General features: G+C 37.2%; 1 protein-coding gene across 1 annotated transcript; it reads right to left on the minus strand.

The window, feature by feature from the left end:
• Positions 1-752: 752 nt before the first annotated feature.
• Positions 753-23,536, minus strand: LOC101612014 (vomeronasal type-2 receptor 116-like). Its single transcript, XM_004667435.2, has 6 exons — positions 23,331-23,536; positions 5,447-5,735; positions 3,777-4,583; positions 3,048-3,275; positions 2,788-2,911; positions 753-1,711 (listed from the first exon to the last, which is right to left on the minus strand). The coding sequence occupies exons 1-6, from the start codon at positions 23,534-23,536 to the stop codon at positions 753-755; spliced, it is 2,613 nt and encodes an 870-aa protein (XP_004667492.2).
• Between the last annotated feature and the right edge of the window lie 720 nt (positions 23,537-24,256).

The following is a 24,256-nucleotide window of genomic DNA, read 5'->3' on the forward strand; positions in this document are numbered from 1 at the left end:
TTCTTCCCCAGAATTTGCAGGGCAGCTAGGTAGTCGCCATCTTGGCGGGAAGTCAGAGTCTTTGATACTCTTGATGAAGTCATCACAGAGGACCTCATGATGAAAAATGATGGTGGTGCACGTGAAGACAAACCATCCTGTGAGAAATGTATTCAGAATAGGGGAAAGGCAGTTGATAAAAGTTCACTAGGGCCCAACTTTTAATGGCTTCATCATACTTCAACACTTTTTGGCTAAGTGAATCACCAATATAAAAATCTTAGGAGACAAATATCAATCAATTGCAAAAAAAAAAAAAAAAAAAAAAAAACAACCCTGTGACATCTGTACATATGCTTATGGCTTCATTCACAAACCTCTAGTAATTCCAATTTTGGTAATTTTTATTATTTAGGGAAAATTCTAACTTTGTTCTATCCAGCAATTCTGCATAAAAGGTTCAAGATGTATTATACATATGTGTTAAATTACTATTATTTTTAATTATTAATTTATGTATAATAAATAAGAGAAATAGATAGTACTAATAGTCTTATCATTGTTTTACAAATATCATTAAATAAAAAGAGTCATTTGGACGTATGCAAACCAATAACATGTTATAATTTGATATTTGGTGATTATAGTAGTGCTATGGCATCTTCATGCTATATAGTGACCACATATAAGTTAAAATTTAAGAATAATATAGGTTCATAAATAGATCTTAAATTTATTTATTTTGACAGTTCCCTCATGCATATTGTTTATTATCACCATAATTTCCTGCCATTATTTTTCTTGGTTCCACTCCTACTGTACTGCTTTGAAGAATGGTTTTTATTTTTGAACATTTGAAGAGAATTTATACTTGGCCGAAACAAAATAATATAGCACTTAGGAACAAAAATACATCCCAGCAGCCCTGCACTGGAGGCCAAGATTGAGAAGACTTCAACAGCCACCATGAATTTCCCTCTGGTGCTTTGGTACACAAGGAGGAAGGTGACCCAGACACTGCAGAACACCAGCATGCTGAATGTCAGGAATTTGGCTTCATTGAATGTGTCAGGCAATTTCCTGGCCAAGAAAGCCACAGTGAAGCTCACTAGAGCAAGAGATGTAATATATCCCAGAACACAGTAGAAGACAGTGACTGAGCCTTTGTTGCACATGATGATGATGTGGCCATGTTCAGAGTATGCATCAGTATCAACAAAAGGAGGGGATGTTCCCAGCCAGATTCCACAGAAAAATAGTTGTATCAGAGTGCAGATGGGAATGATGAAGTTAAGTGTTCCTGATACTAGCATCCACCTCATCCTTTTTCCTGGAGCAGTGATCTTGAAAGCTAGAAGCACAGTAATTGTTTTGGCCAAGACTGTGGACACAGCCATAGTGAACAAAACTACAAATGTGGTCTGTTGCAGGATACAGGTAACCAAGTTGGGATGGCCAATGAACAGCAAGGAACAGAGGAAACAAAATAGTAGGGAGATGAGCAGGATGTAGCTGAGAGTTCGATTATTGGCCTTTACAATGGGAGTGTCTTGGTGCTTCAAAAATATCCCCAAAACAAGAGTTGTGAGTGCTGAGAAACCCAAGGCCATGCAGGCCAGAGACATTCCTAAGGAGTCTTCATAAGCCAGAAATGTCACAGCTTTGGGCAAGCAGCAATTGTGCTCTTTGTTGGCATACTGTTCATCTGGACACTTCACACATTGATCCATACCTGATGAAGATGCAAGGTGTAATTGGTAAAGCTATATATTTTTCTCAGTCACAGAACCCCTAAGTACATGTTTTGTGGAAGATTAGCAATTTTTACTTTTTGTAACTATACATAAGAGTTTACATATAGGGCTCTAAGCCAATACTTCTGGGTAATAACTTTAATGTATCCACCACTAAAGTTTATAACTAATTAATTCCTTTGTATTATATATTTATATGATGACATTGTCTGCTTAATGATGATTTTTATGACTTCTTTTCTATATAATAATTTTTTTTTTTTACTTTTTTCTGCATGGTATCCAACTGGCACTGCATCAAAAACTATTGTAATTTCAAAAGTCTTTAACATTGGTCATGTGTCCACTTTCTTCATCCTACCTTTAGATCTATCAACACCTTTTCCAACTTCAAGTCACATTAAACACGATTTGGAAGATGTTATGGATATGAGAAGTTGCATTTTCTCCTATTTATATATTTCTCATATTTCTATCAATTATTATCTTTACCTTTTAGTTACCTTATATGTTATAAATAACATCAGTTTCAAAACATTCCTTCCATCAGAAGTATATAGATACAAATCTTATATCATCCCATTGGTCATCTTTCAGGCCTGGGAGCTAAACAGAAATAGAAAATTTAGCCTACTTATGCACTGTGTACTTTACCTTAGCCTGTTTGACACCGTAAACATATATTTCTTAAACACAATGTGTTTTTCAGAAAGCTTGCTTAGAAAAGGAAATCTAGAGATGTCAATTTCACCTGTTTGTAGAATAAAAACATACTACATGTAGGTACCAGTAATACCATGTATGAAGCACCTGAGGGAGATAACAACCAGTTTCATTAAGAAAATACGATGTGTAATGTTTCTAGAATGAGTCAAAATATGATTTAATGAATACACTGTGTTACTTCCAAGGAGCAATGATATTGATCATACAAATTAAATTAATACAGGAAGAATTTAATATTCCCTATTCTCTTTCAAAGCCCTTCAAGGTCCTACTGTGTGTGAAGAGAATATAACCAATCTAAATAATTTTCCTCAGTACACACAGTTACCTGTAGCATTAGAAATCTCATTTACTGGGCATGGGGAGCAATCAAAACAGCAGGCTGCTCTTCCCTCCTGATGGGATTTCCTGAAACCAGGACTACAAGTCATACTGCACACAGAAATAGGAATCTGAGGAAAATGAGACATGTCTTTGTAACAGATAGAAATATAACATCAGTAAATTTTTAAAAAATGGCCCAAACAACATCATAAGAATTTAGATATTTATGTCAAATATAAAGCAGATTTATTACATCCAACCCACCTGTCTGTTTCCTGTGGCCCACTCTATCATCTCTTTGGATATATACAATTGTTGATCATGTGTAAAATATGGTGAAAACTCCCCAATTTTCACCTTTATTCTGAGACTTTGTGGAAAATTCCAAAAGTTGAGAATGTCATACATTGCATCTATTTTTTCTCTCTGGTTCATATTCACTGGGTCTCCAATAGGGTTAGTAAATTGGATGCTCTTCATAATGGCATGTAACTAAAAGAGATGCATCATGTCCTAATTAAATATGTACACAAATTAGGGTAGAAAAGTTGATGTGATTTTACTCACTGTGTTTTCATCCCTCACCATCTATAGTGTTGCAAAAATTACTTGAGAACAACTATGTAAAATATTGATCTTATTCATCAGCACATTTTTGGCATTTAACAAACAAGGTCTCTTCTAGAGATCATTCAATTTTATGATAAAATGACAAGGTTTATGTTATAAATATTGAAAAATATTGGGCTTAACATTGAGGTTCTCTATCACAAAAAATCATTGACCTTCATTCAAACATGCTGTCTTCCACTCCATTCTTATCTTGTTCATGATGCACACACTTACCTAGATTTAGCTCCTATAAAATAAAATATTCAGAATCCTTTGGATTTGAGAGAAATATCCCAAGACCAGTGAGTTTACATATGTCTGGTCACCTTTAATTATATCACATTGATGACATTAAATATTATCCATTATAAAGCACTTTACCTGTGAGCACTCATGCATTAAATGTGTCTGTTTTTCCATTCCTCTGATATCTACCTGTTGAATAAGCTTCTCATGGAAGGCATGGGCCACAGCATATGCAGCATTGTAAATATTGTAGCAGTCATCATTCATTGACATGTCAAAACTGTGCTGTAGTAACCATTCCAATATAGTGTCTGATGAACAATTATTCATTGTTTTACAGTAAGATATAGAGGTTGAACAATTAAAATACATCCAACTCAGTTGCTTCAAAGTGATGCCATTTGGGTATGTGGAAAAGTTCACTGTCTGTATGAAATTTTTAAAACTAGAAATTTCATGATGGTGGTGTGAAAAAATGAAAGTATTGAGGCATAAGTCTAGGTTAAAATCTCTCTTCCTTGTTAAAGTATTCCATTTTGAGGTGGTGACCCAGATTCTCTGTGTGCCTAAACATTCCCATCTTCTAAAGCTCACTTCTAGAGTAGAATTCTTCTCACCATAAATGATAACAACTTTTGCTGATGATGTCACAATTTGGTTATAATATGTTTCAGCCCTCATTATGTATACCTGCATGTTAACTGGGATCACATTCACAAAGGCTAAACAGATTTCATTTCTATGCATCTCTTGTCTCAAGTTTGAGAAAAACTGAACACCTTGGTCATCATCAGTGATGACCAGCCCCACCCAGGTCCATTTGAAATGAAGCAGCAAGGAGACCATGGCAAGAGGCAGATATGTATCCCTTGGTGCCATCTGATATAGATGAGGAAACCTGTCATAGTCACTCAGAATAGGATGAAATGGTCCATAGGTAATCTAAATGAAGTACAACATAGGAATCTACATGAGAAATACGACTGGTAGGAAACAGCCTAAGACTTGAAATTGTTAAGAACCACATGGATGTGGTAGGAAGTACAATTTTTTCACAGAATTAAAGAACTAATTTATTTCTGTGTGCTAGAACATTTATGACAAATTCTCTGAAGTCTGTATGCCTATTTACCCACCTCCTAATATTTATGTCAATTGGGAAATGTTGATGATATATCAATTTTGATTATATCTGATTTTACCCTTTGGGCTAGTAGATGGACATAAACTGATACCCCTTTCCTTAAATTTTCCATATGCACCTAAGGTTGGTGATAAAGAACACTGGTTTTGGGCTGTGGAGATAGCTTAACAGTTAAGGCACTTGCCTGCAAAGCCATAGGGCCCATGTTCGATTCCTCAGGACCCATGTAAGCCAAGGTGGCACATGCACCATTAGTTCACTTGCAGTGGCTAGAGCCCTGGAACACCCATTCTCTCTATCTGCCTCTCTTCCTCTCTCTCCCCCTCTCTTTATCTCCCTCTCTCTCTTTCCATCTCCCCAATAAATAAATACATGAAATACTTTTAAAACATGTTTGAAAACTAGTGTCTTTTTAAAAGAATATTTTATGTATTTATTTATTTGAGAGAGAGACAGAGGTAGATAGAGAAAGGGAGAGAGAATAGGTGTGTCTCTAACCACTGCAAACAAACTCTAGAAGCATGTGCTACTTTGTGCATCTGGGTTACGTGGATACTAGGGAATCAAATCTGAGTCCTTAGGATTCACAGGCAAGCACCTTAACTTCTAAGCCATTTTTCCAGTCCTAGTTTTCAAATATTTTCATATAAGCCAACCTCACCTGTGGATAGTTGAAGAGCCATAGGAGTGTTCCAATTTTGGTTGATGCTGTCCAGCTTGGTCCTGTGAGTATTACATCACATGAGCTCATAGCACAGATGTAATTAGGATTAATTAATTCATATTTTGAAAACAAATTTAGGGAATTGACTTCTGTTGTTGTACTATCACAATGGGCACCAAATAAGGTAAATGACAAAGTCACATTGGGTAAAAGATCAGGGTTCCTGTTGATCTCCTCAATGGCAAAAAGCATTGCCAGAACAAATTCATATATTTTGATTGGCAAACTGAAAAGGAGATATTGGGGTCATTATAGGTGAGTTACCAAGCATAATACTCTTCTAAGCACAGTGAACTAACATATTTTTCCACTAAGTTCCCATGTCAGTACCATCCTCCCCTCCCACAGAGTGAGGGTGGTTCTACATGAGATTTTGGAGAGGTAGTAGTTATTTTAAAATTCACAAGAATAAAGCTAGGTGTGGTAGTATACCCTTTTAATCCCAGAAATTGGGAGGCAGAGGTAGAAGAATCACCATGAGTTTGAGGCCACCCTGAGAATAAACAGTAAATTCCAGATCATTCAGAGCTAGAATGAGACCTTACCTTGAAAAACAAAATAAGTAAATAAATAAATTAAATTAAAATGAATAAAACTCATATCAATAAATAATTTAAAAATTAGATTGTTATCATTGTGCATATCTATAAGGAGGGTGTTTTATGTCTGTCATCTTATGAAAAGACTTCAGGCCATCAACTTATCAGAAAACATGCCCATGAGATTTCTGGTTAAGATGGTGTAGGTCCCACACCAAAGCAGCCTAGGTGCAAAAAAGCCAAAAACACCCCAGCACAATACACACTTTTACTAAAAAGTGAGGAGCACAGGAAATTGAAACAGCAGCAGAGAATTAGGAGAGATCCAGAGCATCCAGAGCCCACATGGGCTGGCAGAAGCTTCTGGGGGGGGGGGGTTGCATGTGAGACCACAGTGGCATGTGTCAGACAGCCACCAATCTCTGCTTGAGCCGCAGGAAAAGCCAGGTGAGGGGATTTTTCACTCACACCATAGCTTTCTGCAAACTCAAGAAATGTGAAGGGAGAACCCCAGTGAACAACAGAGGAGCAGATCACAAGGTAGAAGGACACATGGAACAGTGGGCAAACTGAGGAGCATTGGCTCCCTCCCCTCCCCCACTGCCAGTGCCCAATCCTCGGGAACAGAGCAGTGGTCCAGGGACCTGGACACACCTACTTGAACTGACAGAGCACCAAAGAGGGACCCAATCAAGAGCGCAGATGAGACCAAAATCATCCCAAAAGTTAACTGGGATTACACCAGGTCAGTACCCACCTAATAAACCTGGTATATATGCCTGAACCCGAAGTGCTAATTGCACCTTCCATATCAGGATAAATTATATGTTAAATCAGATGGATGGTCAAATTTGCCATTGTTTAATAAGCTGTATTTTGGGCTTGTTATTTGTTGCTTCTTGAATTATAGTGGCTTTGTTTACTCTTCTGTTATACATTATGGAAGGGTCTCACCTGGTCACAGACTGACTTGGAACCCTCTACAGACCAGAAATCTTAACTGCCTTGTTGTCAGGATTAAGGGAGTGGGTGAGGCATTACACAGCCTAAGGGACAGAAAAAGGACAAGTTGTCATAATACCTGCTCTTGGATAAATACCCTGTACTGTTTTTCATTGTAAGTGTACATTGTTTAGTTAAATTTTAGAATCTGCCTGTATTTTGTTCCACTTAGCCTACATGAATACTCTCATAGCAGGCACACCCAACACCTAAGGTCACTTTTGTAGATACTCTGAGAGTCTTCAGAGCCACACCTAGTGCCTTAAGCTCCTACCCTGAGGATATATAACATCACATTGATTGATGCATCTCATAATACTCAGCGAACTAGAAAATCCAATCATTAAATAATCCAAGATGCAAAAATATATACATTATAACACAAGAAACACCAAAAATCAAGACAATATAAATCCACCAAAAAGTATTAATGCATCAGAAATGACCTCCAGTGATACTTAGTTAGAGGAAATGCTTGAGAAAGATTTCAAAAGAATGATTATAAATATGTTCAAAGAATTCAAAGAAGAAATCAAAGGAAGCAAAGAAGACACAGGACACCAATTTAATGAAATGAAGAGGTCAATACTAGACATAAATAAGGAAATAGAAATAATAAAGAAAAACCAGTTAGAATTACTAGCACTAAAGAACACAGTTAATGAAATAAAAATCTCACCAGTAGAATGGATAAAGGAGAGGACAGAATGTCTAAGCTAGAAGACCAGGTGGCAGATCTAATACAGTCCAAAAAAGAGAAAGACAAATTTATAGAAAAGTATGAGTGGGAATTTCAAGATATTCGGGATACTATGGAAAGATCAAACATAAGGATTCAGGGCATAGTTGAAGGAGAATAATTTCACTCCAAAGGCATAGTTGGCATCTTCAACAAAATCATAGAAGAAAACTTCCCCCAAATTGTGAAGGAGGTGCCAATGCAGATACAGGAATCCTTTAGAACACCAGCCAGACAAAACCTGGAAAGAACCTCTCCTCACCATATTATAATCAAACTACCAAACTTACAAACCAAAGAAAAAATATTGAAAGCAGTCAGAGAGAAAAAATTCAAGTTACCTACAAAGGCAAGCCTATCAGGATTATAGCTGATTACTCAGCACAAACTTTAAGAGCCAGAAGGGTGTGGAGTGATGTATTCCAAGTTCTCAAAGATAACAACTGTCAACCAAGATTACTTTATCCTGCAAAGTTATCCATTCAAATAGATGGAGAAATAAGGACATTCCATGACAAAAGCAGGCTAAAGGACTATTTGAAGACAAAACCAACTCTACAGAAAATACTGGAAAGAATCCTTCATGCTGCAGAAAAAGAAAAGCACACATATAAGGAACCAGGAGAAAATAAACAATACTCAAACACCACTTAACACAAGAGACTAAAGGTAAAACCAGAAGAACTACAAAAAATGGCAAAAATGAATACACACCTTTCAATAATATCTCTTTAAAAAATTTTTTCATTATTCTTATTTATTTGAGAGTGACAAACAGAGAGAAAGAGGCAGAGAGAAAGAGAGAGAAAATGGGCACTCCAGGGCCTCCAGCCACTACAAAGGAACTCCAGATGTGTGCCTCCCTTGTGCATCTGGCTAACGTGGGTCCTGGGGAATAGGTGTCGAGCCGGGGTCCTTAGTCTTCACAGCAAAACGGTTAACCACTAAGCCATCTCTCCAGCCCAATAATATCTGTTAATATCAACGGCCTCAATGCCCCAACAAAAAGACATAGGTTGTCAGACTGGGTTAGAAAGCAGGATCCTTCAATTTGTTGCCTTCAAGAAACATACCTTTCTATGAAGGATGGACTCTATCTTAGGGTGAAAGGTTGGAAAATAGTGTTGCAAACAAATGGACCTAGAAAACAAGCAGGGGTTGGTATCCTAATATCTGACAAGGTAGACTTCAGTCCAGCATTAGTTAAGAAAGATAATGAAGGCCACTTTATATTGATTAAAAGTACCCTCCAACAGGAGGACATTACAATCCTAAACATATGCATCTAACATGGGGGCCCCCAAATTCATCAAACAAACGCTATTACAAATAAGGTCACAGATAACACCACACACAGTGGTAGTGGGTGACTTCTACACCCCACTCTCATGAATTGACAATTCATCCCAACAAAAAATAAACGAAGAGGCATCTGGACTAAATGAGATCATAGAAGGAATGGACCTAACAGGTATCTACAGGACATTTCATCCAAATGCTGCAGAATATACATTCTTTTAAGTAGCACATGGAACATTCTCTAAAATAGACCATATATTAGGACACAAAGCAAATCTTAACAAATATAGGAAAATTGAAATAATTCCTTGCATTCTATCTGACCACAATGGAATCAAACTACAAATCAATAGCAAGAAAGGCTACAGAGCATACACAAAATCATGGAAATTAAATAACACATAACTAAATGATGAATGGGTCAATGAAGAAATCAAGTAGGAAATCAAAAAATTTATCGAGTCAAATGATAATGAGAACACAACATACCCAAATCTCTGGGACACAATGTAGGCAGTCCTAAGAGGTAAATCTATAGCTTTAAGTGCCTATATTGAGAAATTAGAAAGGTCAAAAGTAAATGACCTAATGCTTCACCTTAAAGCCTTGGAAAAAGAAGAACAAGGCAAACCCAAAATCAGCAGACAGGAAGAAATAATAACATTAGGGAAGAAATTAATGAAATAGAAACCAAAAATCAATCCAAAGAATCAATAAAACAAAAAGTTGGTTCTTTAGAAGGATAAAAAAGATTGAGAAACACTTAGCAAATCTGACCAAAAGAATGACAGAAGAGACACAAATGAATAAAATTAGAGATGAAAAAGATAACATCACAACAGATGCCAGAGAAATTAAAAAAACCATAGAGACATACTATAAAAGCCTATACTAAACAAAGTATGAAAATCTGAAAGAAATGGATGATTTCCTTGATTCATATGACCTACCTAAATTAAATCAAAATGAGATTAATCATTGAAATAGACCAATAACAAGCATGGAGATCCAAAAAGTTATAAAAACATTTTCCAACTAAAAAAAGCCCAGGCCCAGATGGATTCACTGCTGAATTTTACCAGACCTTCAAGGAAGAGCTAATGCCATTGCTTTTAAAGCTTTTCCATAAAATAGAAAAAGAAGGAATTCTACAAAACTCCTTCTACAAAGCCAGCATCACCCAGATACCAAAACCAGGCAAAGATAGAACAAAGAAAAAAATTTCCGACCAATCTCCCTCATGAACATAGATGCAAAAATTCTCAACAAAATATTGGCAAACAGAATACAGGAGTATATCAGAAAGATCATTCACCCTGACCAAGTAGATTTTATCCCAGAGATGCAGGGATGGTTCAATATACACAAATCGCTAAATGTAATACAAAATGGATTGAAGGACAAAAATCACATGACCATCTCATTAGACACAGAGAAAACGTTTGACAAAATCCAACATCCTTTCATGGTAAAAATCCTACAGAGATGGGGAATAGAAGGAACATGTTTCAATATAATAAAAGCCATTTATGGCAAGCCTACAGCCAACATATTACTAAATGGAGAAAAACTGGAAGCTCTTCACTAAAATCAGGAATAAGACAAGGGTGTCCACTGTCCCCACTTCTATTTAATATAGTACTGCAAGTCTTAGCCATAGAAATAAGGCAAGAAACACACATAAAAGGGATACAAATTGGAAAGGAAGAGATCAAGTTATCATTATATGCAGATGACATGATCTTATATACAAAGGACCCTAAAGATTCTACTAGCAAACTCTTAGAGCTGATAAAAACCTACAGCCATGTAGCAGGATATAAAATAAATGCACAGAAATCAGTAGCCATCCTATATGCTAACAACAAACACACAGAGGATGAAATCAGAGAATCATTCCCATCACAACTGCATCAAAGAAAATAAAGTACCTTGGAATAAACCTAACCAAGGAAGTAAAGAATCTCTACAATGGAAACTTTAAAACACTCAAGAGAGAAATTGCAGAAGACAACACTAAGAAATGGAAAAACATCCCTTGTTCCTGTATGGGAATAATCAATATTGTGAAAATGGCAATCTTACCAAAAGCAATGTACACATTTAATGCATTCCCATTAAAATTCCAAAGGCATTCCTCATGGAAAAAGAAAAGACAATCCAAAAATTCATTTGGAATCACAAAAAACCTCAAATATCTAAAATAATACTGAGCTACAAAAAAAAAAAAAAAAAAAAAAAAAAAAAAGGCTGGTGGTATCACCATACCTGATTTTAACCTATACTACAGAGCCAGAGTAACAAAAACAGCAGGGTACTAGCACAAAAACAGACATGTAGATCAGTGGAACAGAATAGAGGACCCAGATGTAAATCCAGGTAGCTATAGCCACCTGATATTCGATAAAAATGCCAAAAATACTCATTGGAGAAGAGACAGCCTCTTCAGCAAATGGTGTTGGGAAAACTGGATATTTATCTGTAGAAGGATGAAAATAGAGTCTTCTCTCTCTCCATGCACAAGAATTAAGTCCAACTGGATTAAAGACCTTATCATCAGACCAGAAACTCTAAAACTGCTAGAGGAAAAAGTAGGGGAAATGCTTCAACATATTGGTTTTGGCAAAGACTTTCTGAATACAGCCCCAGTTGCTCAGGCAATAAAACCACAGATTAACTACTGGGACCTCATGAAGATTTTGCACAGCAAAGGACACTGTGAATAAAGCAAAGAGGCAACCTACAGAATGGGAAAAAATCTTTGTCAGCTATATATCTGATAGAGAATTGATATCTAGGATATACAAAGAACTCAAAAAGTTAAATAATAAGAAATCAAACAAGCCAATTTAAAAATGGGCTATGGAGCTAAATAAAGAGTTCTCAAAGGAAGAAATATGGATGGTGTATAAGCATCTAAACAATGTTCTACATCCCTAGTCATCAGGGAAATGCAAATTAAAACTACATTGAGATTCCATCTCACTCCTGTCAGATTGGCCACCATCATGAAAACAAATGATCATAAATTCTGGTGGGGATGTGGAAAAAGAGGAATCCTTCTACACTGTTGGTGGGAGTGAAATCTGGTGCAGCCATTGTGGAAATCAGTGTGGAGGTTCCTGAAGCAGCTAAAGATTGATCTACCATATCACCCAGCTATAGCACTCCTAGGTATATATCCTAAGGACTCATCGCATTTCCTTAGAAGTACATGCTCAACCATGTTTATTGCTGCTCAATTTATAATAGCTGGGAAATGGAACCAGCCTAGATGTCCCTCAACTGATGAGTATATAATGAAGATATGACACATTTATACAACAGAGTTCTACTCAGCAGTAAAGAAAAGTGAAGTTATGAAATTTGCAGAAAAGTGGATGGATCTGGAAAGTATACTAAGTGAGGTAACCCAGGCCAAGAAAGCCAAGCACCACATGTTCTCTCTCTTATGTGGATCCTAGCTACAGATGTTTGGGCTTCTGTGTGAGAAGGAAAAAAACTCAGTAGCAGAGGCCACTAAGCCAAAAAAAATCAATACTAAGGGAAGAGAAAGGAAGGGAGGAGGATGCTTAATAGGTTGGTATTGTATATATGTAAGTAGAAGAATGGATTAACATTGGTGAAAAGGCCCAAAGTGAAGGCAGGGGAGGAGATTGAGTAAAAGAAAGGTGGAGGGAGGGCTAATCAAAATCTAAGAGGATATAAATAAATAATATGGAATCCTCCGGTTTTGGACAATGGAACACTCAGGAGCCGTAGATCATTGCTAGAAAATTTTCAGTGCCAGGGATGGGATACCTTCCAGTGAGTTGTTGGCCAGGGAGGTCCCTGATGCCCCCAGAACATTATAGACCATTGCTGAGGCCTTTGGTTTCCCACCATGTGTGTGTGTGTGTGTGTCTGTGTGTCTGTGTGTCTGTGTGTATGTATGTATACATGTCTTCCTCAGTCTCTCTCCACCTTATTTTTCAGGTCAGACTCTCTCCCCCAAATTGGAGAACATTTATTTCTAGGCTGACTGGCTAATAATCCTAGGTGATCCTTGTGTCTCACCTACCAGGTGTCCAGCTTTTATGTGGGTGTATGGTAGTTAAACTCTGGCTTACATGTTTTTGGCAGTTGAGTTTCTAAACGCACTATCTCACAACACAATTTTCAGCCAATTTATATCATATTATCATATATTTTGGTTGATTTATTGCTAATGTATCTTTTTCCTTCTGTGATGCATTGATTATGAGGTTTCTCAACTTTTCAAAAATTTTTTCATTTATTTTTATTTATTTGAGAGCAACAGACAGAGAGAGAAAGAGGCAGAGAGAGAGAGAGACAAAGAGAGAGAGAGAGAGAAAGAGAGAGAGAAAATGGGCACGCCAGGGTCTCCAGCCACTGCAAACGAACTCCAAACACATGTACCCACTTGTAAATCTGGGTAACGTGGGACCTGGGGAATCAAACCTCGAACTGGGATCCTTCGGCTTCACAGGCAAGCACCTTACCACTAAGACATCTCTCCAGCCCTCAATGTTTATTTCACATATATATTTAATAATATGTACATAATTCTGTAATTTTACTATTCAGCAATCTTTCTAAATAAAATTTATTCTATTATATATGAATATAAACTTAGGGGCTCTTTTGGACATCATCCTATCAATTTACTTTAGTGGTAAGACCCTACTGCTGAAGACACCTTATGCAGTTGACACGTAAATTGGAATGGCATGGCTGAAAACTGGAAGAGAGTCAGTCCCCAGACAGTCAGAATGTCTAGTGCCAGAAGGTGCTACATTAGTGACTGGGGGAAAATGACCAATATCTGTCCAAGCAATTCATGGTCTAACCTACTTAGCAGCAAATAACCTGTCGTTATGCTCACTGAAGTGCAATAGTGGCACACAGCCATGGTGGGAAACCATCTGCTCTTGATTTGGCTAACTGATTCCCCTGGTTGTACTGGACCCATAGCTGGAGCTGGGAAACAAGTCAGAACCATATACAAACATAAGCCTGTACTCTGTTAACAAGCTACCATCAATTGTGGGCTACAAGAGGGCCTACACCTATTAAATTCTCTATTAAAAAGTAAGGGTTATCTCATTTGTCTGGTGCTAACTTACTCTCCATTGGAGAATCTGCTTCTCTTTTTCAGATAGATTTAGATCCTAAGGAGACAGCCACCCCATCATACCTCAAAAGGGCCCTGGTTGAAACTAAGACCAATTGGTGAAACAAGCAAGGGTGCTGTTTTCTTGGTGAACTGGGTATCAGCACAAGGGTGAAGGAGATCAACAGCGAGAAAAAGCAACTCCTACCAATTCAGATATCCAGAGACCCAGAGGGTCCCAACACCTCATCACTGAAGCAGACCAAAAAGAACCCAACATGGCTCAGGGAAATTTTGTGGAAGAGGGGGCAGAAAGAATGTCAGAGCCACATGTTGGGTCATGATATGCAGAGACATTTATCCTACCCATATCCTACCTGTGAGCTAACTCCAGAATGCATGGCCCATATATCTGAACAAGGAAGTTCGGTAAGGGGGAGAGGGTAGTTCATGGATGAGCCTAACAATGGTACCAAATTGACTGTATTCACTGAGTACACAACAAATTTAAAAGAAATAACGGAGTTTCAAAGGGGAAAGTGGGGGGACAGAGGACATTACCATGGGATATTTTTTATGATTATGGATGTTGTTAACAAAAAAAATTTTTGAGAAAGAAAAGAGTATACTGCTATCCCATTATTATTGAATACATGCTACATAGGTATTATAACCAGTATAATAATGAGAAAAAAAATCTGAATAATTTAGCAGAAAAGGTAATAAAACTATAACATACATATAATGATTTGAGTGTACACATATATTTAAAAGAGTAAAAGTTAATGTAGCAGACAGCTTCAGGTTTATTGAGATAAACTTCCAGAGCAGGTACCGTTATGGAGGAAGGGATATTTATTGACGCTTACAGATCCAGGGGACGTTCCATAAATGGCAGAAGAAGCTGGCCTGCCTTCACAGGCCCAAGCAGACAGAGAAGCACAAGCCAAAAGCCAAAAGCCACAACAGCATACTTTAGGAACTCCAGCTAGGCACACTTTGCATATCTTTAGATTGAAATCTGAAACCCACCACCACTCCTTAAGTTCCACCCAATGACATTGTCTCCAGCCAGGTAGCTGCAGATGCAAACTACAAACAAAAAAAGCTGAATATATTGGGGGCCATCTATTCAAACCACCATAGTTGGTATGTCAAAAACAGTAAATGAACAATGCATTATTTAATTCATGCTAGAAATAAATGTAAATAGGCAAATTCAGTAACTTTGGATATAAAATAAACTATAGAGATCAAAATAGCATATGAATTGAAGGAGATACTAGAATTATGTCACTTTTATCTACTTATATGTAGAATGGGGAAACCTGAATAAAAGCAACAAGGAATCAAATATTATAGGTTACCAGTTTGTCTGTACTAAGAATTACACAGTGAAACATTTAATGCAAGTAATAACACTACCACCAATTTCAAAAACTGGAAAAGTAAAATAAATTTCTTTACTTGTGAAAAAAATGAAGAGGACCCCCATTGGTATAGCACCAAGAAAGAAGGAAATGATGGTACCAATACATTATGTGTCCAAACAAAGTATACCCTTAATAAAAGAATAATAAAAAAGTCTTTGCTAGTTATGCAACCATGTTGGTAGACAGAAACAAACAATTAGGAAGAAAAAAATATGGTTGTAGAAGAGTATTATATTTATATTAGCCATATAAAATATAATATTACAAATAAAAAATAAATGACCCTGAAAACATAATGTGTAAAAGGGCACATCATATTTTGTCATGTAGTAATATAGGGATCAGAAAGATTGTGACAAATTAACCTCACATTCATAGTGTACATATGTGATATGTAGAAAAGTAAAGAATATGATCAAGGCTATAGGAGGCCTCTGGTGGACCTGAGATAATTTTGCTTGCATTTTTATATTTCTTATGTTACTAAAAACTTTAACAAATTATACTTTACATTTTGTTGGTAAAATTTCAAATATCATAGGTTATGAAAACATTTATTTTAGTCATGGGTTCATTTTTACCATCATGAATGCAGGAGTATTAAGATCTGATGGGACCCACCAAAGGGAATAGGACAGCCTGGCACTAAAGGTAATATAACTGAAAACATTCTCTTTTGGACATAGATAAAAGTGTCCAGTGCAGTGATGGAGCAAAGTGCTAAATCACATTGGATCCTAAGTTGAGAAGCATGGAAAGCAGGAACAAAGAGGAATTTTAGGGAGATTTGTCCCATGTCCTATAACAAGAGAACATTTATTCATCTATCTTCCAGAGACTTCTATGGAATATTCATGTTACTCTGTCTTATTCCTGACAGAAATGTTACTATTTGTAAATGCTAGGTCATCTTTTGAGTTTTCAACTAGGAACCATCTTTGGGGCTATTAAAAAATAAACTTAATTGATAAATTTTAGTGTGGAAATTATTATATCAATTTTATGGAATATATATATGGTTAGATAGATAGAAAGAGAAAAAGAGAGAGGTTAGATGTAGCTATCTGACTACATCAAAGATCTCAGCCTTCCTAATTCTTCATCATCCTTTACCTATGTCATTTCACCAGACCTTCTATCCCATGAAACATGTTAAATCAGCCTCAAGACAATCTCCTATTACTTCTCTGTTTATGCCTAGTAATTACATATCATTTAACCAAGAAACCCAAACTTGCTCATAGATCAGCATTTACCCAGTATTTATTCAAAGTTGAATGCAGTCCATCTTTCACACAGGAACCTGTACTGTAGCAGTTTTTATACCTCAGAAAGTAGTCTGTGTTATCATCTATAAGTGTCATAAATGACAATTTCCATTTTACCCATCACAAAATGAAGAAAATAACAGAATGTTAAAAACTAAAGGGTTGGAAAGAGGTTGACTTCTGGGTAAGATGGTGGCATAGGAGCCAACAGCCTAGGGAGGGATTTAAGCAAAACCACAACAAAATACACTTTTCTTTTGAGGGGTGAGGGAGTATCGGTTATTCTTAGACACAACAGAGAAGCTGTAGAGACCAAGATTCACCAGAAAGGAGGAAAGTGGTCAGAATCCCATTGAGGCGTGCTTGGCACTCTGATCTGCATGATCTGCACACTGGCCCGCACTGCTCTGCCAAGTCTCCAAGTGGCGGCAGGAGCAGAGACCAAATAAGGGAACTTTTCAACTCCTTCAGCCTTCTTGCAAAGGAAGGAAAGACAGCTGAGATGAACTAAGGAGCTACTGAAAGGGATACAGGTAGAATAGTGTGGGCAACGCCAGGAGGCTGCACTATGCCATCCTGCAACCAGAAGAACTGCGAACCTCTGGCATTCAGCCCCCAGTGGCAGCTCAGTCAGCACAGCGGATCAGAGCTCCAGCTCCACAGCACAACTCAGAGGGATTGAAGTGGGCACTCAGCATTGGTGAGACTGGAAGTCACCCCAAAAGGTAATGAGGCTGACTGACAAAACCAAAAACAACAACAAAAAACAGGTACATAGGCCTGCATTGGAAGAGCTAATCTCTCTTTCTACGTCAGGGAAGGTTATGGATTATATATTCTTGGTTAGCTTTACCTCTTTAAATAAGCTGTATTTGGAGGTTGAATATTGTTGTCTTTTATCCTTTGCTTCTGTCATTATGAGGGACACGGTTTGATTAGATCCAGGCTGACCTGGAACCCAATTCAGAACAGAAATATCTACCACCCAGCTGACAAGATTAAGAGTGTATGTAGAACAACATACACCTTAGGAATTTTGGCTGTATAAGACTATCTATTTGCTTCAATCCCCACAATTGCATGCTCTGTGCTGGTTTGTATTGAATGTGTATATTGCTCAGTTGAAGTTTAGAATTTGCCAGTAAATTGTTCCACCCAGTCCAGTAGAATACTTGCTTATCAAGCAAACTCAACACCTACGATTACTTCTGTGGCCAGATTGGGGTACAAGAGCTACACCTGGTACCTTAAACTCATACCCTGAAAGTACATAAAGGTGGTTTGCCACATCAGAGAACACTGCAGATAAGTAGAAAACCCAAGCATCAAATCAATTAAGGATGCAAAAGTTGCTACAATATAATATAAGAAACACAAAGAATCAAGATAATACAGTCCCACCAAAAATTATAAATCCATAAGAAATGATCACCAATGAGACTGTTTTAGATGAAATGTCTTACAAAGATACAAAAAAAAAAAAAAAAAGATTGTATCTATATTCCAAGAAATCAAAGAAGAAATGAAAGGAACCAAAGAAAGTCTCACTAGTAGGGTGGATGAAGGAGAGAACAGAATATCTAAACTAGACGATCAGCTAGCAGACCTAATACAGTCCAACAAAGAGGACAAGCTAACAGTAAAGTATGAATAGGAATTTCAAGATCTTCAGACACTACGAAAAGATCAAACATAAGAATTCAGTTCTGAAAGATAACCACTGTCAACCAAGATCACTTTATCCTGCAAAGTATCTATCCAAATTGATGGACAAATAAGGACATTCCATAGCAAAAACAGGTTAAAGGAATTTGTGACAACTAAACCAGCTCTACAGAAAATACTTGAAGGAATTCTTAAAGCTGAAGAGAAAGCAAAACACACACGGGGGGAAATAGGAAAAAATAATCCACACTCAAGTAACAGTTGAATCAAATGAGTAAAGGGAAAACAGGAAACACTACAAAATAAGAAAAATGGTGAGAATAAAGTGCATACATTTCAATAACTCTATATCAATGGCCTCAGTGCACCATCCAAAAGACACAGGCTTGAAAACTGTATTAAAAGGCAGGATCCTGCCATTTGTTGCCTCCAGGAAATTCATCTCTCAATAAAAGGATGGTAAAAGGTATTTCAAGCAAATGGGCCTAGGAAAAAAGCAGCAGTTTCTATCCTAATATCTGACAGGATATACTTCAAACCAACATCAGTGAAGAAAGATAAGGAAGGTCATTTTAGACTGAGTAAAGGAACACTCTAATAGGAGGACATTAGAATCCTAAACATATATGCACCTAACATGGGTGCTCCCAATTTCATCAAATAAACACTATTCAACTTAAGGTCACAGATAACATGAAACAAAATTGTAGTAGGTGACTTTAATGCCTCATTCTTATCAATTGACAGGACATATCAGCAAAACACAAACAGATATCTGTATTAAGTTATGTCATGGAACAAATGGACCTAACAGATATCTACAGAACATTCCATTCAAATGCTGTAGAATATACATTTTTCTCACAAGGAACAGTCTCTAAAATAGACCATATATTAGAACACAAAGCAATTCTCAAAAATACAGGAAAATGAAATATTCCCTTGCACTGTATCTGACCACAATGGTATTAAACTGCAAATCAGGAACAAAAAAAGCTACAGATCATACAGAAATTCATGAAACTAAACATTACATTATTTAAAGATGAGTGGTTGATTGAACAAATCAAAAAGGAAATCAATAAATTCACAGAACCAAGTAATGATGATGATACAACTCTGAAATTGCTAGAGGAAAAGGTAGGGGTAACCCTTCAAAATATTGGCATAGGTAATGACTTCATTAATATAACCCCAATTGCTTAGGAAATAAAACCACTAATCAACCACTGGGATCTCATGAAATTACAAAGTTTTTATACTACAAAGGACACTGTGAACAGAGAAAAGAGACAACCTATAAAATAGGAGAAAAACCTTTGCCAGCTACACATCTGACAGAGGATTAATATCCAGAATATACAAAGAACTAAAAAATGAACAAAGAACAATAAGAAATCAAACTACATAATTAAAAAATGGGGTATGGCACTAAATACAAAGTTCTCACTGGAAGATATACAGCTGGAATATAAACATCTAAAAAAGTGTTCTACATCCTTAACCATCAGGAAAATACAAATTAAAACTACTTTGAGATTCCGTCTCTCTCTTGTCAGAATGGCTACCATCAAGAAAACAAATGACGGGCTGGAGAGATGGCTTAGCGGTTAAGCGCTTGCCTGTGAAGCCTAAGGACCCCGGTTCGAGGCTCGGTTCCCCAGGACCCATGTTAGCCAGATGCACAAGGGGGTGCACGCGTCTGGAGTTCGTTTGCAGAGGCTGGAAGCCCTGGCACGCCCATTCTCTCTCTCCCTCTACCTGTCTTTCTCTCTGTATCTGTCGCTCTCAAATAAATAAAAAAAAAATAAAAAAAGAAAAAGAAAACAAATGACAATGAATATTGGCAAGGATGTGGTCAAAGGAGGAAGAAACCTTCTGCACTGTTGGTGGGAATGTAGTCTGGTACAGCCATTGTGTAAATCAGTGTGGAGCTTTTGAGATGAGTGAAAATAGATGTGCCATGTGATCCAGCTGTATCCCTTAGGTATACATCCTAATGACCCTTGTCACTACCTTAGATATGCTTGCTCAACCATCCTTATTTCTGCTCTATTCCCTATAGCTAGGAAATGGAACCAGCCTAAATGTCCATCCACAGATGAATGGGTAATAAAGATGTGGTACATTTACACAATGGAGTTCTATTCAGTGGTAAAGAAAAGCGAACTTATGAAACTTGCAGAGAAATGGATAGATTTGGAAAGGATTATACCCAGAAAGGAAATGTTGCATATTCTTTCTCATATGTGGATCCTAGCTATAAATGTACAGACGTGTGTGAGGTGGAACCAGATTAGTAGCAGAGGCCCATAAGCTAGAAGGAGGCTATAAGGGAGGGAGCAGAGGGAAGGACTTAAGGGGATGGCATTGTAATTACGTAAGTAGAAGAACAAATTACGGGGGGCGGGGGGAAGGCCTAAGTGAGATCAGGGGAAGAGATTGAATAAAAGAAGGGAGGAGAGAGGGTCAATCAAAATTCAAGATATTCTGAATAAGACATATGAAAACCTACTTTTTTGAATAATGACACATCCGGAAGCCATAGGTTGTTACTACAAAATTTTCAGTGCCAGGGATGGGATACCTTCCAGTGAGTTTTTGGCCAGAGAGGTCCCTGTTGCCTCCAAAACATTACAGGCTATTGCCAAGGCCCTTGGTTTCCCATGAGAAAGAGATGGTAAGACCCTATTGCTGAAGACCTGACATGCCTGAGTTGTAAAGTCACTTAGAAATCAAGCTGGTGCTGAGCAGAAAATCTTCTCCCTGTAGACCATCCAACTAAAATCTGGAAAAAGCTATACTATATGCAGGTTTATGGGAGACAAAAGTCATCAGAGGTGAAAACAGTGGACACTGGAAGCTTCAATTTGGCCAGACAAGCCAAATGACTGAATGAGTGCAATAGTGGCATGTCTGCTCTGGGGAAACCAACTGGTTTTTAATTGGACTGAATGCCTACTCTATGAGAAGGAATACATGCCTGGTACTGAAAGCCTACTCAAAAGCCTATGGCAGGGGAGGTCATGAGCCTTAGGGGTATAAAGCTTGCTTTTATCTGAACACATGCATATATTATGCTCACCAAACTGCCCTGAAAGCACTAAACTTAATGTTCATACTCATATATTAATGCTACTTTCACTTCTGGTTAGAGAAGCTTCTCTTTTTAGATGACAGTGACCACTGGGATGACCCAAAAGGTAACATAGTGCTGAGAAGCAGAGATGGAGGAGTGTCCAGCACTGAAACATCTCATACCCTTCAAAGATCAGGATCCATTGTGGAAGAGATGGTGGAAAGAATGTAAGAGCCAAAGAAAGGGTACCACTCTTTACATGCAACTGTCTGGACAGAAGTTGGCCTCACTATCCGTGAACTCATAGTGCCTAGTAATATTTACATAAGACCCTCATAATATGAGAAAAAGATGATGACATCAGATTCAAAGAGGGACTAATGGAGAGAGGAAGGGGATATGATGGGGAACAGAGTTATGAAGGGGAATGTAGGGGAGGGGAGGGAAAAACCATGGTTTGTTGTCTGTAAGTATAGATGTTGTCAATATATATGTATAGTTAAGAAAACTAAAGGATCAATCTTGCATATCAACAAGCAGACTCTATGATTTATTATATTGCCTAATGTGTTCTGTAAAATTATCAAAAGAAGGAAATAGAGGTAAATATGCTATAAGTGTGAGATAAATGAAGAAAATTTTTCATGAAAATGTAACTTTTAGCCATTATCAGTGCTGGCTTAGATTAATCAATTCCTCATATTTCATTCCTGCTTTAAAATGAAGCAGCTATCACTGTCTGGAAGTGCCACCCTAGGACTTGCCAAGACTGTAAGCATTCACTACTTTCAGTTACAACTCCTGTTCTATTAGATATACTGTTTGAAATCTCTTAAGTCTAATTCATTCATTTATTAGCTAGAATATTGACCAAATGACTAATATTAATAATACTACAAATCTATGATGATGAATATATCCAAGTAAAGATCAATTAAATGGGAAAAAACATGAAACTTTCAGGCTGAAATGGTGGTGCACACCTTTAATATCAGCACTTTGGAGGCAGAGGTAGGAGGATTGCTACAAATTCAAGCCCACCCTGAGACTACCAAGTGAATTCCAGGTCAGCCTGGGCTAGACTGAAAAACCAAAAAAAAAAAAAAGAAAATTTCTGTTGATGGTTCTCTTGTAACTGTCCTCAATCTCAGCTCTGCAAGCCATGGGCACAAATGATGTGATGCTCTACTATGCAAATTATTTTAAAGAATAAGTAATGGGTATGTGGAAATTCTGTTCACAGGGCAAAGGATAAGTGAGCCATTTTCATAGGCTTTAGTAATTACCTATTCATGGAGTAAACATTGGGACATTTTGCTGTAGCCTATTAAAAATGAACTCATGCCAGTCATTTGGACTCTATGGGAAATCACTGGATCCTAACCAACTGTGAAGGCGAGGGCTATCTGTAGCGAGGATAGCTGTCTCTTTTAACTTCTAGTCTTTGTCACTTCCTTTGTCAATGTGAGTCTAAAAGGAAGTTAGACAAAATACACTCTGATTCAATATGAAAGTGGGACAATAATGTTCAGTAAGAACTAAATAATTCTTGGGTTGTTTATAAACACTATGTTGTGCAGAACAGGAAAGATCAACATAGTATTTTTCTATTCAGCAATAGTCCTCTTATGCATTATTCATGAGATTTTCAAGCAGAAAATGAAGGCATGAATTAGGCACTTACTTAGAATCTAGTAGTACTCTGAAATAACCATCTTCTAATTGCCATGGTATTGTGAAAAAGACGAAGCCACAATCACTTTGCATATCTCCATTGTTGTCTTCATTATGTTCTAGTCTCCAAAAGCACCTGCTTTCTGTCAAACTGCACTTGATGAGAGGGAGCTTCAAGAGCAAGAGGAAAATGATGAAAATGCATACCTTTGCCATGTGTAAGCCTGAGCAGAGGTGAAATGTGCAGTTTCATGCAGGTAAATGCCTATCACACATGCATATGTACTTTTGTGTCTGTTTTTATTACTGTTGCTTACTGGCTAGGCAACACACCTTCTCCAACTCCTATCTGTTTTTCAGGTTGTCACATCCTCCCTTAATTAATATGGGAAACTCTGCCCTTGGGCTTTTGCACCTGAGTTCTTGCATTTACATGACAAACACTGGTTGGAAAATATGTTTTGAAGATGACCTTCTCCAGCTGGAAGTGTCATGATTTCATTCTTGACTTAATTTATCCCCAAAGGATTTTGGGAATTCTTTTGAGTATATTTTGTCCCACTCTTGTGTGAATATGTGATTTGAAATCCTGTAAGTGAATTTCATCACAAGATTCAAAGAAAAATGTGAGGTAAAAAGATCAAGAAGGTTCTATGCAAGTCAGAAATCATGCAGATGTGTAGCACATTTTGCTACTACTGTATTGCCTCTTATAAGGAGGGTTTGCCTCACATAGTCAGCAATCATCCAAAAAGAATATTCTCTGTATTTAAAAACTACTCTATGCTAGCCACTTACAGAATAGTACAGAATCTCCCAAAATGTTATGCATAAATTTTTAGAATCATGTTAAATCTAATAACACCTAGTCAGTACATCAATATCAAAACACATGCTAAGCTTTTAATTTGATTTATAAAATGTGAACTGCCTTCC

Source organism: Jaculus jaculus, chromosome 2, assembly GCF_020740685.1.
Source record: "Jaculus jaculus isolate mJacJac1 chromosome 2, mJacJac1.mat.Y.cur, whole genome shotgun sequence".
NCBI lineage: Eukaryota > Metazoa > Chordata > Mammalia > Rodentia > Dipodidae > Jaculus > Jaculus jaculus.

What these genes read in the sequence shown, in the direction of transcription:
- LOC101612014 (XM_004667435.2), bottom strand. Translation starts at nt 23,536, where the DNA reads ATGGCAAAGGTATGCATTTTCATCATTTTCCTCTTGCTCTTGAAGCTC. An exon ending in GGCTCTTCAACTATCCACAG is followed by an intron (nt 4,584 to 5,446) that starts GTGAGGTTGGCT and finishes TACTTCATTTAG; the next exon opens with ATTACCTATGGACCATTTCA. An exon ending in TGAGATTTCTAATGCTACAG is followed by an intron (nt 1,712 to 2,787) that starts GTAACTGTGTGT and finishes CATCTTCATCAG; the next exon opens with GTATGGATCAATGTGTGAAG.